A 19,021-nucleotide genomic window follows, 5' to 3' on the forward strand; every position below is an offset into this window, starting at 1 on the left:
TAAAATATGTTTTAGTTTTTAAATAATTGAAAAGGCCTTTGGTTTAATTAATACATGTATATTAATTAGTAAGTTATAGGTACATATGTATGTTTGTATTAATATACAATTTAATTTAAATTTAGAAATAACATTTCAATCCATGTGATCTGGAAAATTCTTTCTAATAATTAGCAAAACTAAAAAATTATACATTTAGTTTAGGTTAAAAAAAAATTTCAAAATTCACATAGTCAAAAGTCTAATTAGCTGTCTAAATGTTGTCCTGTTTTGGACACTTGACGCTCTATTTATATAATTGAGATAGTGATGTAATTACGGTAAAAGAAGATAAAAAGTATGGAGTGACGTTAGTTTAGGCAGAGGGAGTTATGAAGTTTTGTTGGTAATCACCTCCTAGATAATGTGTTCGAATCGTCATGAAAGTGTTTTATTTAAAGGCAATAGTAGTTTTTCTGAAAAGGTACAAATGTGTGAATTAATAAAAATGAACTATTTATTACAAAAAAAAAAACAGCTCACAACTTTACATTTAATAACATCTAATATTTAGTATATATTTAGTTTATTATTTCAGTTATTCTTGTTTTCTATAAGTTTTTGAGTTTTTCGTAGAAAATGTCAGAAATATATTTTGTGACTTGTAACATTACACCTTTTTATTTTTAATGGCGGATGATGCTATTTGTCACTCATTTTATGGTTAACCATTTTGTTCTCGTCGTTTTAATATTCCATAATATTATAGTTTATTTTTCCTTTGAGTTTTAGTTAAATATAGTTACTACGTTTTGCTTTTTCATTATTTACATTTTCTTTTATTACTTAATTTGATAGAAAAGAAATTGTGATCGTGCGTAATAAATAAAAAAGCGTGGCAGAAGTACTCATCAGTTCATAAAGTGCGTTTTCCGAAAGGTGATGTAAAATTTCTAATTATTGAAACTTTCATTTTTTGTGTAGTGACAATACGTGTATAATAATTTTTTTTTTACAATAAAGATCATCATGCCAAAACGTGGAGGAGGAAGACAAAGAAATTGGGAACATGATCATTTTGGTGAGTTAATTAATTTGAATATCTCCATACTTTTTTAAGTAACCTATGACAACAACTTACGCGCAAACTCGATGACCTCCAAATAAGGTGGTTTCTGAAAGAGCTTTAGTATCATAGACTACATACATACGCTACGGCATATTATACTGAAGACCGAAGAATATAATCTGCCACTATGTTTAGCGTTTGTGGATTATGAAAAACCTTTTGATTCGGTCGAGACATGGATGGTACTACAGTCCCTCCAGCGGTGCTAGATTGACTATAGGTATATCAAAGTGTTGAAGTGTATGTACAGTAACGCTACGATGTCTATCTGAGTACAGAACCAGTTTATGAAACCCATCCTAGTGCAGACAGGTTTAAGACAGGGTGACGTCATATCGGCGAAACATCACACCTGCATTAGAAGATGTTTTCAAACTCTTGGACTAGAAAAGATATGATATAAACATCAATGGCGAATACATCACTTACCTTTCATTTTCTGATGTCATAGTAATCATGGTGAAATCGCTGGAGGATCTGAATAGAGAGAAAAGATGAACATGGACAAGACTAAAATCATGTCTAATGTCCATGTCACACCTATACTGGTTATGATTGAGAACACTACATTCGAAGTTGTAGATGAGTATGTATACCTGGGACAAGTTGTCCGTATGGGTAAGACCAATTTTGACCAAGAGTTCAATCAACAAATCTAACTCGGCTGGGCAGCATTAGGAGAACTATGCCACATCTTTTCATCCAAAATACCTTTGAATTAGAAGACTAAGGTCATTAACCAGTGTGTTGCGAGTAATGACTTATGGAACTGAAACATGGTCCTACACAATTGTCTGTATGCAAAAGCTTCAAATTACTCAGCGGGCTATGGAGAGGCCTCTGCTCGGAGTCTCTTTGCATGATAGAATCTATGATGAAGATATCTACAAAAGAACCAAAGTAACCAACATGACATTGCTTGAAGGCTATGCTTATCCTTCAGACTGTCGCCATTCGCGTATCGCCAATATTGCCACTTCAGCTTGCTAGCTGAAGTGGCAATGGGGAAGAAAGGTTCTAGAGTGGCTACTGCATTCGGGTAAAAACAGTGTAGGACAATCACCTAGATGGAGTGACGACCTGAAATACATTGCAGAAAGTCAGTGGATGCAGGTGGCTCAGAACTGTTTTTTATGGCAGTCTATGGGGAGGCTTATGTCCAGCAGTGGAGGAATATCATATGTGTTTGCATTGCTGTGTTTCGGTTTGAAGGGTGGGATATGGTGTGAATTTACTGGGTATAAAGGAGTAACACCTGGGGGTATCATGGGTGAAACAGTATATTCTGTTATGTTCATGGTACTGCTCATATCTATAGACGACGGTTACCACTTTCTATCAGGTGGGCCATCAGTTTCTTTGCCATTCTAAGTTGTATAAAAAAAATCAAATACTATTCAAATATGGTAGATGTGCTATAATCTTTTAATTATAGTATGTAGTATTTACTTAAATTATTTTCTGTTTTAGAGCATGATGATAGAACTCATACAAATAATACGCGACGCGTCAGCTTTAAAACTGGTACAAACAAAGGCAAAAACAAATTTCGTACATGGAAAGACCCCAAGCTTCTGCTTGACGATGATATTGATATGGGGTCATCTGGTGGGCAGGTGCATACACAGGGCCGCAAAGGACCATTTAGGGGTCGTGGTGGTCGGCTCAACTCACCAGCTCCAAGAAGTGGCCATGGCTTACCAAAAAAGAAATTTGTAGCTGGATTACTTCCGTGGTATCAGATTATAATACCATATGGAGCTAAACATGAAAAGGATGTTGTTCTGAGGGCACTCCTGAGTTTCATATCACCAGAGGTCTTTATACCTCACTATTACAAGATCAATGGGAATGCTGCAGTGTTTTATGTTGATGATGTTAAAATTGCTGAGAAACTCTTCCATGCTGACCGTAAGATTGTTATGTCAGATGGATTTAAGTTGGTGGTGATTGTGCGTAATTCAGCACCATCTGTTATTATTGATGCTGTAATGAAGGAGAAGATGAAACAAGCTATGGCCAAAAGATACAATGCAGCTACAAAAGCATTAGATTTAACAAAATTTCACACTGACCCAGGTAATCTATCATTTAATACACTTTAATATAATAAATGTTATTTATTAGCCATTTACAGCTGGGGACCATTTCTTATATGGCGTTTTAGTCTTGTATATTGGCACATAGTGATGAATTCTACAAATATTAATACAATAGTGTCCAGGCAAAATCCTTTGGAGGTTCATTCGACAGGGTGCATTGCTTGCAATGGGATTTAGGCCACATTACTAACAATTCCTTCCTGTGGTGGAGACATATAAGTATCTTCAGCAATAGATAATGAATGGCTGAAATAATGATGATGAATTATTGAGCAAACAGAATTCTGTCATCTTTGTCTATAATATTTCAATGATGGATTACTTATAAAAATGTTTTGTATGTGATATTATTGATTGTTAATATTTAAATAATACATTATAATACATACCATAATACATTTATGGTATCTGAGAGAGAAATAAAAAAATAGTTCTTTTGATAGAATAATAATGCATTTGTAATAGTGTTCATAACTAGCTTACTGAAATGCTGCAACATCACAATAATCTTTCAATTTTCAAAAACAATTTTACAATTTTCAAGAATGATTATTTAAAAAGTTCTCTGTTAATATACTAAAATGATCATGTGTTTTTATTGACATTGTGGATTTCAATGTCTAAGTGAATATGAAAAATTCTAAAGTATGAAGTAAGTGTAAAGTTTTCAGTGGAAGACTTATATACAACATATTCTATGATTAACTTTTTGTTCATTAGCAAAGCACTTTTTTAATCAAATAGATAAATTGAAAAATGTTTATTTGTGTTTGAAAGTTAATAGGTAATTTTGGGTTGCCATACTTCATTATGAAGGCTCATAACACTGGATATTGTAAGGCATGTAGGTATGTGTGTTTGTATGTAAAAATAAAATTGTGGGCATTATTATTATTATTAAAAAAAAAAAAATTATAAATTTGTTCTAAAATGCAATATGTCTTGTAAATTTTGTTATTGCTAAGTTCACTGGTGTTATTTTTGGAGAGAACAATAAAGAGTATTTATCTAAATATAGGCCTATTAGGTGGTTGTAATGAATGTTAGCATGAACATAATAGGTACATTAACTAATTGAATTTAAATGCGATATAATTATATAATTATGTAACTTGTGTTAGATATTAACTGTAGTATAATTAAACTTCAATTAGCTAATTGAACATTATACATATTTTACAGACTTAGCCGATGTATTTTGTGCACTTTTCCGGCCAATGATAATGTTAGCTGTCATAGATATAATTGCTGATAACATTCCGGATTTGGAAGCTTTAAATCTGAATGACAACAAACTGCATGGGATAGAACATTTGAAGATATTATCAACGAAATTAAAAAGCCTGAAAATTTTGTATCTAGGTGATAACAGGGTAAGTACTCTATATTTTATTTTGCAACTAGCTTTTTGTACTCTGTGTGGATTTCAGAACACTAACAAAATGGAATTTTTCTAGATAGCATATCTAGATAAAACATCTACCATATTTTCAATTAGACCTTCAAGGAACACACTTGTGAAAATTGTGTCCAATTTTATTCAATAGTTTTTGCCCGAAACTGAAACAAACATATAAACAGACAAAATAAAATTATATATATTGTTTTGGTTTGGCCTTATTAAGTCCTCTCATATATTTTTTTTAAATATCTACCATGTTTCGACATTAACTAGTTACAAGAAGTTACAAACAGGTTTCTTGTTTCCTTGATTCATTTATATGGTACATATAAAGACATTCATTTTTGAATAGTCACTTTTGAGAAAGGGACAGAGGGACCATACTGTATAGAGTAGTGCAATTCTTTATACAGTACTTGCGCGTAAATCGTCTAATCGTCGCCTATATTATTCCAGATACCATTCGTGGGTTCATTGGACTCATTGAAGTCGCTACCACTGGTCGAGTTGTTCCTCAAAGGAAATCCGTTGGTGAACAGGTTTAATGACCACGAAATATATGTCAGGTAATATTTAAATAGTTTGAGGTTGACACCTTATGGCTTGGAACATTTGAGGCAATCATTAATAGGTCTCTTATATGGTGAAGTTACATGATCTGGGACCTAAAGTAGAAATGCAAACGTGTATACGTTTATTTCTGAATGTGTCTATGCTTTGTGGTGGATAGGAAAGAATGAGACAATGCATCTACTATCTTATCATCTATAAATGTACAATGTTGACGACTGATTTCGTTTTTAACATAAAAACTTTGGAAATTAAATTGTTTGCCACTTGCATATATACACCGGTTACGAAAATAATATACATAGTCTATTTCATCATGTATTATAAAGAACAGTGTTAATTAAAGTTTTTATATATTTTAATATAGAACAGATGTAACATAACATCTGTTGGATATTAAATTATATAAAAACAAACTAAGGAATATAGCAATCTCATACTGCCACTTAGAGTCTAAGTTTATTGTAAATTTTTTAAAATTGTTTGTAAATTATAACAAAATTGTCATTTACCAAAATTAGTATACCCTAGAAATAGAGATCCTGTAATAAACAAATAATTAAATGGATATTGGTATGGAGCAATGGACTGGCCATTCCTAGTTTAGTCAGGCAAAGACCAGACAACTGTCATATTTTGTTTTATATAATGGTAATATCAATTTTATACAGAGTCAACCTGACAGTCGCAATGCAAAACGGCTATATTTGTGGGTAAAGGTGTCCCTGATGAAGTGACAGACTGACTTTTAGACATTCCCTACGAGGCTGGCATAGTCACTCAGGTGTACTAAAGACAACAAAAATTTGAGTAAAAAATATCGTTTTAATGTTTAAACGAAAATTGTATGCAACGTGATATTTTTATGTTATCATCTTTATATAAAAAGGCGGATGGGAAGTACTTAAAAAACTGCATCGAATTGTGATGAAATATTTTATCAACTTGAAGCAGAATACGACGTAAAGCGAAAAGGCAGTTGAGCAGCTATATCTAATATTGTTCTTTTTTTATATGTATTTACTATTTCCAGTATTAACTAGGTAAGAATGAAAGCAAGTCAGTTGGCTCATCGTGATGAATTCAACAGGAATTAACCACGAGGGTCTCCAGGAGGAACTGCGTGGAGTCGATTTGATAGGGTGTATTACTAAATATGGGGTTTTTAAACCCTATCCATCTCCTTTATCCATATTCAGCAAGTTGGCGCTTTGAGATAAATTCACTTTTAGAGATTTTTGTTTTTTTTTTTGTAAAAACGTTAGACGTCTCAAACCTATTTTACCTATTAAACTGTTTTGTCTCTTTCTTTTCTGGTACATTTCCGATTTGAAAAAAGAGACAAAACAGTTCATTAATATCAGCTCATTATCACTTGGTTTTCGCTTTGTATTTTACAAAAATTGTCCAATGTAAGTGAAGGTAAATATATAATGATTAATTTTCTAAATATAAATTTTTAGATAATTTTTATTTGAAAATTAATTATTCTGAGAATATGTTAAATTCAAATTTACATTGAATATGAAATTTATCTATGAATTAAAATATGATTTAATCATAAATTGTACATTTAGACACGTCAAATATATTTTTTATTTATTTTTAGATTAACATTGTAATAATATACTATTGTTTTCATAAAATTTATGTGAGTTTACACATTCTTTGTTTGTGATAAAAACAATTCTTGACGTTTATACTTACATGAATTTTATGAATGTGATTATCATGAAAATGTTACATATGAATTTAATTATTTATAGTGTGGTATTTGATTGTTTCTTAGTATTTTAAGCATTGTATTTTTTTTTATACTAACAATTTTTTTTTCACATAATGATGTTTGTTTTATCACAAACAGAGTTATTTGTACTATGTACTTTTTAAAGGTATATATATTTTTCTTATCTGTGAAAATGCATAACGAGAATTTGACGAACTTCATAATTTTTTATTCTTCTAGTCAGATATCATATTATTGTAACATTTTCCTCTAAAAAAATGTTATAATTCAACATCATTTCACTTATCAATTTATTTCGTTCGTACAGTCTACTTTTTCTCACATGTTTTGTTTAGTAAATAATCATGATATGTTTTTTTATTGAAATAACAGGACATTGTTAGAATAAAAAAAAATGCTCAATTAATTACATATTTAATAAGATTTGATTGAGAAAAACAGATATTATATGTCTGTTTTTCTTGAACTTAAAACGATAAATAAACATACCAAGATTATTTACTAAGACAAATATGAATAGAAAAAAAAATATAATAATATTTTTAATCTTTTATGTATTCATTATGGATCAGTATAACGGGCACTTACCACGATTATCTTATTTGAGGTCGCTGATATTTCGAATTTATTACAAGAGTTACGATAATGACGTAACGTACATTCAAATAAATAATCGTGGTATGGACTCGTTAATTTTTGCATTATGTAAAGAACGAAAATTAAAAATTGTATTGAACAATATTTGTCTGACTACGAACGAAATGAATGATCAGTGAAGTGATGACGAAACATATTCTTACATAATTGAAGACATCAATGGATGAAGGTGATATGTCGCTTTTTCGAATTCTACGAATGGATGTAGATGTTAGATAGTGCTATGTGCATACTAACATATGTTTATACGCAATTACTATAATTTCTAGTTGTTAGTATGCATTTAGTGTACTATATTTATAGTTGTTGGTATGTACATAACACCTTCTATGCATATGCATGTTAAAATCCAAAAATTCGATCGTTTTCATTTAATGATGTCTTCAAATGCTTTGTTTTTATTTTTTATCTGGAACTAACATGTAATTTTAAGTTTCACAGTTTATTGCCTCTGACGTATGTTGTCACATTCTTTTGTCTCCAGCGATGTCCGGAAGAGGTTCCCGAAGCTGACGAGACTGGTAAGTGTCTTGTAATTTGAATTGTGACTCTAATGCGAGTTCTTGCAATATTGACAGGTAGTTGTTTTTTAAACCGTCATCGATTACCTCTCTACATCCTAAAGGTTGACTGATAGAGCATTAAGTCCGTCTTTGGTACCATATTTTATTGGTCAATAAAGTTTAAATAAATAATTTATAGTTCTTTTTTATGCAACTTTGAACAAACAAGCTGACGGTCCCACTGATGGAAAGCAGCAACCGTCGCCTATATACATGAACAATACTATGGATATAACAAAGTATGCTGTCTCGCTCATGATACCATCCATGCGTTGCCATTCTTGAGATGTTATGCCTCTGTATCATGTAAATTCACTGTTGTATGCCACCCTACAAACCGAAACACATTCTCCATCTACTACTTCTGGTATGTATATATTTAATGTTGTTATAATCTCAAAGTAACCTGTAAAGTTTCTGATTATTTCCTATTACTTCAAATAACACGTCCAGTATTTTAATTCCTAATATTGTAACCATAGGTATCATAGTAAAATTATTCCTATTTCTAAATACCCTAAGTATAAATTGTATTGATATAGTTGGTTGTTCTCGCATTTTATCGATTCTGTTCTCTGCGCGGATAGAAATAAAGGTCATTTTGCTTTATACGAGTAGAAGTATTATTGTCTCGAAAAGTAAATGTGATATGTTTTATAGAGGGCCACTTAAGGCAGTGACATTATTGGAGGTACAATAATTTAGTGCTCAGGAATGGCATTAGGAGTATCATGGTTGTCACTGCGTGTTCTGTTATATCATCGTGTTAATAATAGTTAATATTTCCATCAGGTAGATCGTCAGCTTATTTGCCATTTTAAGTTGTATTAAAAACAAATATTTTTTATTATAAATTTAATTTTAATCTAGCAGTCTCCTTAAGTTCGGATTTCTTAGGGTAGGAAGTTGCTATTGGCAATTATCGACAGCTATATAGATTTTAATAACTTTGGTGATATCTATAATTTTGTAATATATATAATTATGGTGGTATATATGGTGATATATGTATATAATTATATAATCTTGGTTTATATGGTAGTAAATTTGATCTCAGGTGATTCGCTAGTGGTTTTTTCTTAAGAACGTGAACAGTAGCAGTGATTTATTGGCGCTAGATCAAATTTGCTGCCGTATACACCTAGTACTAGGAAACCATAGATTTAGACTTAAGAGTTAGTAACTGCTATATTAAAATTGTGGCACTTCTAATGGGAAAACTCAATATTTGACTCTTGTATTTGGTTGGTAGATTTATATATTTCATATACAAAAAATTATACTAGGATGGAGTGGACCTGCCCCCAGCAATCGGATTCGACGTGTCAGAAGATGTCACATTGCCACCACGGCAGCAGTCGTTCCTAGTGGACCCGGCCGGCCAAGACCTTGTCAGGGAATTCTTAACCCAATACTTCGCGATATACGACTCAGAATCGCGGCAACCGCTGTTAGAAGCATATCACGAACACGCCAGTATGTCAATGGCCGCCAACTACTTAAGCAACGACAACAGAAATTCTCCGTCAGCTAGGTGAGTGGTATTTTCTTTCATATATTCCTTATAAAATTTGTATGGACACTATACTAATTATACTTTCAATAACATGGTTAGGTACCTTAAGCTAAGCTGGATTAAAAATGTTAAAATCAGTGGGTCAACCATGAAATGAAATTCCGAAATTACGGACTCAATTTCGTGTTTTTGTTTATACCAAAATCGGACCAATAAATGGAGTTTAACATTGCGTTCGTCATACATTCTATCATAAATGTCCAAAGGAACAATATTTTAACATTTTTAATATTTCCAAACGGCATGTATTATGTAATTTTAACATCAAATTTGTGTTTCATTTGGCTCCGAAATTTCGGAAAACATTTCATGGTTGGCCCTCAGTTCATAATTGACAAAGTAAAAAAAGAAATTACAGTTGATAACAGATATATCTCTTTATTATGATTTTATATTTCTATTAATTTTTTTTAGATTGAACGCGTATATATCAAACAGTCGCAACATAATGCGAATAACAGAACGGGAATCCAGGAGGCGATACCTTAAAACGGGACGCCTGCAAGTCGTCTCCTTCCTCTCAGATTTACCAAAAACTACACATGATCTGATGGGATTCGCTGTAGATTTGATCGTTTTTACTGTGAGTACAATTTATTGTTTATATATATATTATATATATGACGGTCCACTTGATGGAAAGTGGTAATCGTCGCCTAAATACATGTACAGTACCATAGACATGTACATGAGTGTACTATGTTGTTTTTTTTTTCTCATGAAAAATGGTTTTCATGTTGACATAGCAAGATTGCAGTGTTTCTTTTGTAACAAGTGATTAAAGATACAAAACAGTATACTTACTAATGTCAAAGAAAGAAAATTTGAAATAAAATCCTATAGCGAACCTATTATATTATACGGAATTTCGCGTAAATGGCTCTTATAAGAAATCTTTGTTATACCCAGTACTTGGTTGGTAATGGACAAATGTAAGCGTCCAATAGAAAAATTTAAATGAAAAAATCAATATTGCTGAAGATATAATACAATGCCATCTAGTACCAAAATAAGGAGAGCTTGTACTACGGATATTTTTTTAATGGGTGATAATGTAATGGTAACCCCACCCGCACTATCGGTATACACCGGCGGGGCATCAGTGAAGGATGATAGGTGAGGATGAAGCAGGTCAGTTAGCCCATCGTGACGAATTCAACAAGAATTGTTCACGATGGTTTCCACGGGGAACCACGTGGAGGTCGACCTAATAGGACATATTGCTACCAATGGGGCTATCAAACTCCATTGCTAACAATTCCTTTCCCCCCTGTACTACGGATATTAGATTATTGTAAGTGATAGTCTAATTAAATAATATAAAAGCACAAATATTAATCGATTATGATTATCGGTGTTTATAGCAGAATATATTGATTGAATGCCTCTTTTTTCATGGGTGTCGTAAGAAGTGACTAGGGAACTAAATCCATCGTACAACCCGCCATAAACTAAAATTTCATCCCACCATCTGGACGAGTGGCGGTCCCCTACAGTGCGTTTTTCAAGGCACTTTCTCCCACGCACAACCACTCTTTGGAATCAACTTCCAGCAGCAGTATTTCCGAACCGATACGACAACATAACCTTCAAGAAAAGAGCATATTCCTTTTTAAAAGGCCGGCAGCACACCTGCAATGCCGTAGGTGTTGTGGGTGACCATGGGCGGCGGTAGACACTTACCATTAGGTGAGCCGCATGCTCGTTTGCCCCCTGTGTTGTAAAAAAAAAATGATCGAGCAATGGGTGGCAGCATTTCTCTTAAGATATTACTGAAACCTAACTGCGGTTACCAATCCGCTTGCTAAGCGTGACAACAACTGGTAAAAATTCTCAATAGGAGAAGGCCTATATTTAGCAGTAGGCAGTTAACAGCTGATATAATGTTGCTATTGATTGAATCCCAAATTACTGTTTATTTTTTTAATTGACTGCACCAAGAATAATGTCTGATGGATAGAAATAGTAGTATCCATGCATACAACTTAGTATGCGATCGTCTTTTGGTGATTATTTAACAGTTATATATATATATTTTTTTTTACAGCCAAATATGATAGTACTGACAATGAACGGCGTTTACAAAGAGACGAGTACAGCTGGCAACCCTACGCGTTCCTTTCATCGGACATTTGTTGTCGTTCCCAATACAGGAGGTGGATTCTGCGTAATAAATGATGTACTTTACGTAACGAACACGACTAAAGAACAGGTAATTAGTGGTACAGTAAACATTGTATTAAAAAATTAAAAATAAATAAAGAATTATTTCCTACTAGTTGTTCAGTGGACTTAGTTTAGAGGGCAATTTGTCCTGAATTGTCATGTAATTATTCGGGACAAGTTAAAACTGCATCATTGGTTATCCCTCGCACTGCACTGTTACTTTTATTATATGCGAGATTATTGCATTAAAGCTTATAAATAAATGATTTCAATGGATTTAGAAATTTAGAGCTATTAATAGTACATTTTGATATATCAGATAAGTGTGAATGCTGGATATAGAATATATTATGAGATTCTCATGTATTGTCATTGTAGACGACTATTGTGTCATGCTTTTATACCTCATAATTTCACTGTCATATCACATTCTTTCCGTTCCGTGTAGTTCCGGCATAGAATAGACCATCTCTTCCTTTTCCGTGAGTGTCGTAAGAGGCGACTAAGGGAGGGCGAGGGATAAGCAGCAGTGTCCCTCTTAAAATATTTTTAAAGTCTATGATTGCCAATCTGCCTGCCAAGTGTGGCAATGAGAAGGGGGAAGGCTTATGTTCAGCAGTGGACAGTTAAAGGCTGATATGATGATGAGCACATCCTTTAAAAAGAAACAAACTCAAGCAAGCACAGCTGTATCACAACAGAAATATGAGTAGAACAGAGGTACTCAATCAGATAATTTTCTGCAGTCTCTCTCTCTCTCTTTCTCTCTCCCTCTCTCTTTCTCTATCCCTCTCTCTTTCTCTCTCCTCCTCTCTCCCTCTCTCTTTCTCTCTCTCCCTCTCTCTTTCTCTCTTCCTCTCTCTCTCTCTTTCTCTTTCTCTCTCTCTCTCTTATTGATATTATATACTTATAGACTTATTTGTCAATATTTTATTTATAGGAAGAGAAAGCCTTCGCGTCGGGCGAGTCAATAACGACACCGACGCCAGCGCAGCCGCTGGGGGCGCCTGTCGCCGCCGCGCCCTCTGGCGTCACGGACGACACCAGGAAGATGATGCTCAACATGCTAGGCCAGCAGACCGGCATGAACGAGTTCTGGAGTATGAAGTTAGTATACGTCGCTTTTTGTATTATATATTTTGTTTATTAGTTAATTATTTATTTATTACATTAACTGAGTGAGACTTACTGTCTTTCTATACGCTGACCCAGTAAACATGAGTACAATATAAAATATAATATTATACATAAATAACAATAATGGAATGGCAACCCCGTCTGTGCTATCGGTATACGCTAGCGGGGCACCAGTGAGTGATGATAGGCGAGGATGAAGGTCAGTTAGCCCATCGTGACAAATTCAACAATAAATCAATTATAGTATCCAGAGGGAACCGCGAGTATGTCGTCATGATAAAGTTTATTGCTAATAATGGGGTTGTTAATTCCTATTATTAATAATTCTTTCTTCCCTCTGCATTTCATATTGGATTTTTTTATATATAAAAAAGTTGCTGACGGATTGACTGACACATATATCAATTGACAGTCGAAAACCACTGAATTTAGATGCTTGAAATTTTGCAGATAGGGTCTTTTATATAGTATAGGTGAACAATAAGAAAGGAATTTTTAAGATTTAACCTCTAAAAGGATAAAACTCGACGGCGAGTCCATTACTAGCAATGTTCTGCCCCGGTCAGACAGGTTTTATGTTTACTTGTTACCATGGTTTAATAAATTATTATATTAGAAAACGAAATACAAAATGAAAATGTATATTTCTTACAGTTGTTTGCAAGAAACTGGTTGGGATTTCCAGAGAGCGTTGTTTGTATTCAATCAACTTCAGTCAGAAGGCAAAATACCGCCTGAAGCGTTTGTCAAATGAAACTGTGACGTCACTTTAAAATTGGGCTGTGCTGATGAATAGTGAATAAGAAGAGAATATATTTTTATTAAAATAAATAGATAATGAAAAAATAACTTACAGATGGACGAAGGAGTCGTTTAAATTGATTTTATTAGCATAATTGTGTTGATAAGTTTTTTGAAGACAAATGTATGAAAGTGAAAAATAATTGATGAAGCATGTATTATTTTATGTAATCGACATATAAAGATGAGAGCAAGAGTTTTGTTGTATATTTACTTCGAAGTAGCACTTAAATTCTGGAATATTCTAAGAGTGTATTGAGAAGAGAGAATAAACAGATTATTGATATCAAGACTAGATACTAAAAAGAACGAAATATAAGAAATAACAATTGTCGTTTTGAATGAAAATTACAAGTGTGTGTTATGAAGAAACTAGGCTGCGTTGAAGATGAAGGAACACGACTTTTATTACATATTTGTATGTAGTTAGCATAAATTGTAATTTACTAGTAATATTTACATTGATTATGAATCTATTTTAATTTTCCGTACTTAATCTTGAGAATTATAAAGAAAAAAAAAGAACAAAAATAATTGAACATATATCTTGGGCATATTAATACTGAAAAGTAACTATCTCATTCATAAAAAAACTTACAAATTTAACTATTGCAGTGTTTTCTTTTATTTTTGTTTTAATTGAGAATTTAGTGTAAAAGGAAAAAAAAAAACACTTCAATAGCTAAAAGAGGTTATATTAATTTAATGAACTTCGTTTTTATGAATAGAGGAGATAGTTATTGTTAACATGTTTAGTTGTAAATGTAAGTACACGCAACATACTACTCAGAATATATGTTTGACATATACATATAAAGATAGCATTTATGTTCCTAATTTTTTTTTGTAATACAATTTTTCTTCTGTAAATGTTCAAACAGTTTGTAATTGTAAATAGATAATCGAAACATTTATTGAAAAAGTAAAAATTGATTTTTTTAAATAATATAATTTTAATTAATAGGTAATGAAACATTGTAATGCAGCAAACTACTATAATTGTTTACAATTTTCTATGATTCGTTGTTTATCATCACGTGATTGTAAAATGATGTTAGAGAAAAAAAATAAAAAAAAAATTACAATCCAAGAAAAAAAATTTAACAAAAAGAAAAATCTTAAATATTTTAATTTCTATTCGTGTTTTCAAAGCAGTCAATTTTTTTTGTAAATAGTTTCTATGGGTTTGGAGCGATCATGTTTGGGCATATGGTTGTTCATGAAACGCGGCAGGTACATGGTGCAGAAAGAGTCCTTTGTTTATGGACCACAAGTGGACCATGGTTTGGTCGATCGACCCGGCCCTATGGGGCTAAAGTGACGGAACCCCTTGAGTATTCTCTCGTGGGCTAGTCGCTCGGATCAGAGGTCTTCCATGGTGGTTTGCATCTCAGCTGCTTTTAATTGAGAACTGTACCTTTGTCCTGCAGTGGAGTCGCTCGGGGGGGGCTTAGGGCTTAGTTAAGGATTACTGTAAATATTAATTAATAAGAAAAATACATTTTTCTTTTAAACATACTTGCATTTTTATTTTATTAGAAATATATGGTCAAAGAATAAATTATTTATTTAATACAGTTTCATTTTGGAACACTTAACAATTTATTAATTGTAAATAATATATTGTTTTAATAATTATTGTGTGACTTGCTTTACTTATGTCTTATGTGTAAAGTTAGGATATAACCTGGCCGTATACCAAATTTCAAAAACAATACGTGCACCAAAAAAAAAATACAATCACTGAAAGAAATGGTCAAGGACAACTAAAATATTTAAAGATTTATCAACCGATAATACACCTTTCGTGGGATGAGATTAAATTTAAAACCTGAGTGCAAAATGATAGAATACTTAATAATACACACAGAGAAGGTACCTACATAGTAACACCGTATCCATATGGCAGCAATTTTAAAATAATATAAACAGCAGTTTTACAATTCTTAGAGACCAAGATCCCTATTAATACAATATATTAATAAAGTAAATTTGTGTTACACAAAAAAATCTTCAATCAATGCAAAAACAGTTATTTTGAATTAAAAATTACTGAATTGATTTCGATAAAATTTATATGGAACTAATCTTAAAGAAAATATACTTTCTGATAAAAAAAAAAAGAATTTACCATATCGGTTTATAAATGACAGAATTATAAAGTAACAAACATCAAAAGAATAGAACCGTATTGAGAATCGCTCTTTTGAAGTAGGTTCAAAGTATGAAAGTGTAGCGACACTTGGCGTTTTAACAGTTCATGAAATTTTACAAACTCGTATTGGGGCTTGCAAATCCCACATTCAACATTACCTCATTCCAGCGATTTCCCGCAAGTCAGTGGATTTCCCGCTTTTGTGCAGTAAATCCAGCGCGGGAAATTTTTGTACGATTTAAGTACGGTAAGTAGATAGAAATATAGTAAATGTACAAGTAACAAGAGTAATGTGTACTGATTTCTTTTGATTCTTATTTAATAAACATAGTTTTTAATATGTACTTAGTATATAGTTTTTACATTTATTTATATACTAGTTTAAGTTAAAAAAAATAAAAGTAAAAAACACTTTATAAAGATAAAAAACTGTAGTTATAAGATAATAAAAATTACTTTTAATAAAATAACAGCTAAAAAAATACTAAAGTTTTAAGAGAAAAATCGAATATTCGATATTAAATCTCTCGTTAAATCTGCGGGTCTACCATGAAATGAAATTCCGAAATTTCGGACTCAGTTTCGTGTTTTTGTTTATACTAAAATCGGACCAATAAATGGAATTTAACATTTCGTTCGTCATATATCCTATCATAAAAGTCCAAATGTTTTAACATTTTTATTATTTCCAAATGGCATGTATTATGTAATTTTAACATCAAATTTGTGTTTCGTTTGGCTCCGAAATTTCGGAAAACATTTCATGGTAGGCTCTCTGGTCTCGGGTTAAATCTCTTCAGAAATTACAGCCGAATCCCGCTATAATAGTAAATTTACCTCAAAATTCTAGCTGGAAAGAAAACACTACGGGATTGTAAATCCTAACTTTTACACGTATACCTAGGACAGAGAAGGAAATAATGTTGCTATTTACACTCGTCATGCGAACGAAGTCGAGGGCATAACCACTGTAATATAAATAATTCTAAGAAACCCCTTTGAAACAGGGTTGTAATATCAACATTATTTAGATAACATTGTTTGCTGTTTATACATTGAATTGTTTGTTAACCTGATAATTCATACCATAAGACGGGCATTATCAGTGGTACCTACTCACTGAACGTTTATTATGTACATAGTCGACATGGTAATAAATCGTTTACGTTTTCAAGCCATCGTTTCTACGTTCGAGGTTGAACGATGCTCCACATATTAGTATATAGTGTTGCAAAACATAATTTGCTATTTATAAAAAGAAATACCTACCAGAGGGAGACTTTCCATTATTAAAGATTATTACAAAAAAATCGACTTTGATTATGGTAAAAGCAGTTATTTTAATCTAAAAACTAAACTACTGATTAAAACTAAACCGATTTGGATAAAATTTCTATAGGACCAATTTGTAAGTATATTCCTACAGATAAAAAAATAATTTTCAATTTCGGCTTAGAGCTGGAGTTATCAGATAACAAACATAAATAATTCAGCCGAATTGAGAATTTGAGAAATTGAGAACCTTCTTCTTTCTGAAGTAGGTTGAAAAGTCGTCTACATACTATATTGTATTTATACATACCTCGGTTTCACTCTTGTTTCTTCTGTGAAGCAGTTGTGCCTGCATGTTTCGGTGTGTCCTGAAATGTACATGTTTGGAGCAAAGATTTCTGGAATTCCTTGAACCTAAGAAGGTTTGGAGACATAACATTTTAGGTCTCAAGAATGACAATACATATAATATATAATATTTATGCCATAGATACTATAATAATATTAAATATAAAGAACAAAATTTCGATTGTTTATTTGTAATGGATTATATATATATATATATATATATATATATATATATATATATATATATATATATATATATATATATATATATATATATATATATATATATGTGTGAATATAACCTAGCTGTGTACTATATTTAATTCAAATCACTTCAGTAGTTTTTGCATGAAAAAGCATCCATCGTTATAAGTATTTGCATTTATTATATTAATAGGATAAACTTGTAATTTAAAATATGTTATAGGAATATAGGTCATGCAAAGAGAGAAGACTAGCATGTAGTTTTTGCAAATTCAATTACCGTAGCTTAACAGATAAATTAAAAATAACTTAATTGATACATAAGAGATCGTCAACCTACATATATTTATTATGGGAAATAACTGTAGGCAATCTTCCATGTCTATAGAGGCACGTGTATCGTGTTTCTTGTTGACAGAAGATAACCGTACCAATAGAAAGATTCTGCTTGTGGAATTTTACATGTTATTGCTACTTTGAATGTGTCAATATAACAGTAAAAATAAGCTGTTTTATTATGGAGGATGGAAAGTACGTAGAGTATCTGAAATAAATGAAATTATATATATATATATATATATATATATATATATATATATATATATATATATATATATATATATATATATATATATATATATATATACGCAGTTCTTCCCTGGAAATTACCATGCTTATTCTTATGAAATTCATCACGATTGGCTAACTGACCTGCTTTCATCTTTACCTTTTTTTTATACAACTTAGAATGGCAAACAAGCTGATGGCCCACCTAATGAAAAGTGGTAACCGTCGCCTATAGACATGAGCAGTACCATGGACATAACAGAGTGTACTGTTTCGCCCATGATACCCCCCATGCGTTGCCACTCCTGAGGACTCAGGTGTTATTCATCTGTACCCTGTAAATTCACGCCATATCCCACCCTTCAAATCAACAAACAACAACAAGACAAAGGTTCTTTAATAAATTAAAAAAACGATACGCGTAAGTATATTTGAATAAGACTTATGATATAATTAGCTGTATTTATATTTATATATTATAATTAGCTGTATAATTGGCTAATTAGCGGCTTTGCCCGCGTGAATCGGTATATAATATATTCTTTTGTATCATTATATAAACTGTATCTTTCATACAAATCCGTACAGCCATTTAAGCGTGATTGAGTAACAAATACTCAAACATCTTTATGAATTTTTACATTTA

The 19,021-nt window shown here is 31.9% G+C and overlaps 1 protein-coding gene across 2 annotated transcripts; it reads left to right on the forward strand.

The window, feature by feature from the left end:
* The first annotated feature begins 661 nt into the window (after window positions 1–661).
* On the forward strand, window positions 662–15,347 carry LOC113512843 (nuclear RNA export factor 1). 2 transcript variants are annotated; one of them, XM_052894323.1, is made up of 11 exons: window positions 662–918; window positions 1,003–1,060; window positions 2,579–3,187; window positions 4,393–4,583; window positions 5,069–5,178; window positions 8,071–8,107; window positions 9,436–9,683; window positions 10,140–10,308; window positions 11,773–11,937; window positions 12,832–12,998; window positions 13,683–15,347. In XM_052894323.1, the coding sequence occupies exons 2-11, from the start codon at window positions 1,009–1,011 to the stop codon at window positions 13,780–13,782; spliced, it is 1,848 nt and encodes a 615-aa protein (XP_052750283.1). In that variant the 5' UTR covers window positions 662–918; window positions 1,003–1,008; the 3' UTR covers window positions 13,783–15,347. The 2 variants fall into 2 exon arrangements, with proteins under 2 accessions (XP_052750283.1, XP_026752580.2); XM_026896779.3 differs by having other exon boundaries at window positions 662–902.
* Window positions 15,348–19,021: the final 3,674 nt, after the last annotated feature.

Source organism: Galleria mellonella, unplaced genomic scaffold (assembly GCF_026898425.1).
Source record: "Galleria mellonella isolate WM207_F2 unplaced genomic scaffold, CSIRO_AGI_GalMel_v1 utg21, whole genome shotgun sequence".
Lineage (NCBI taxonomy): Eukaryota > Metazoa > Arthropoda > Insecta > Lepidoptera > Pyralidae > Galleria > Galleria mellonella.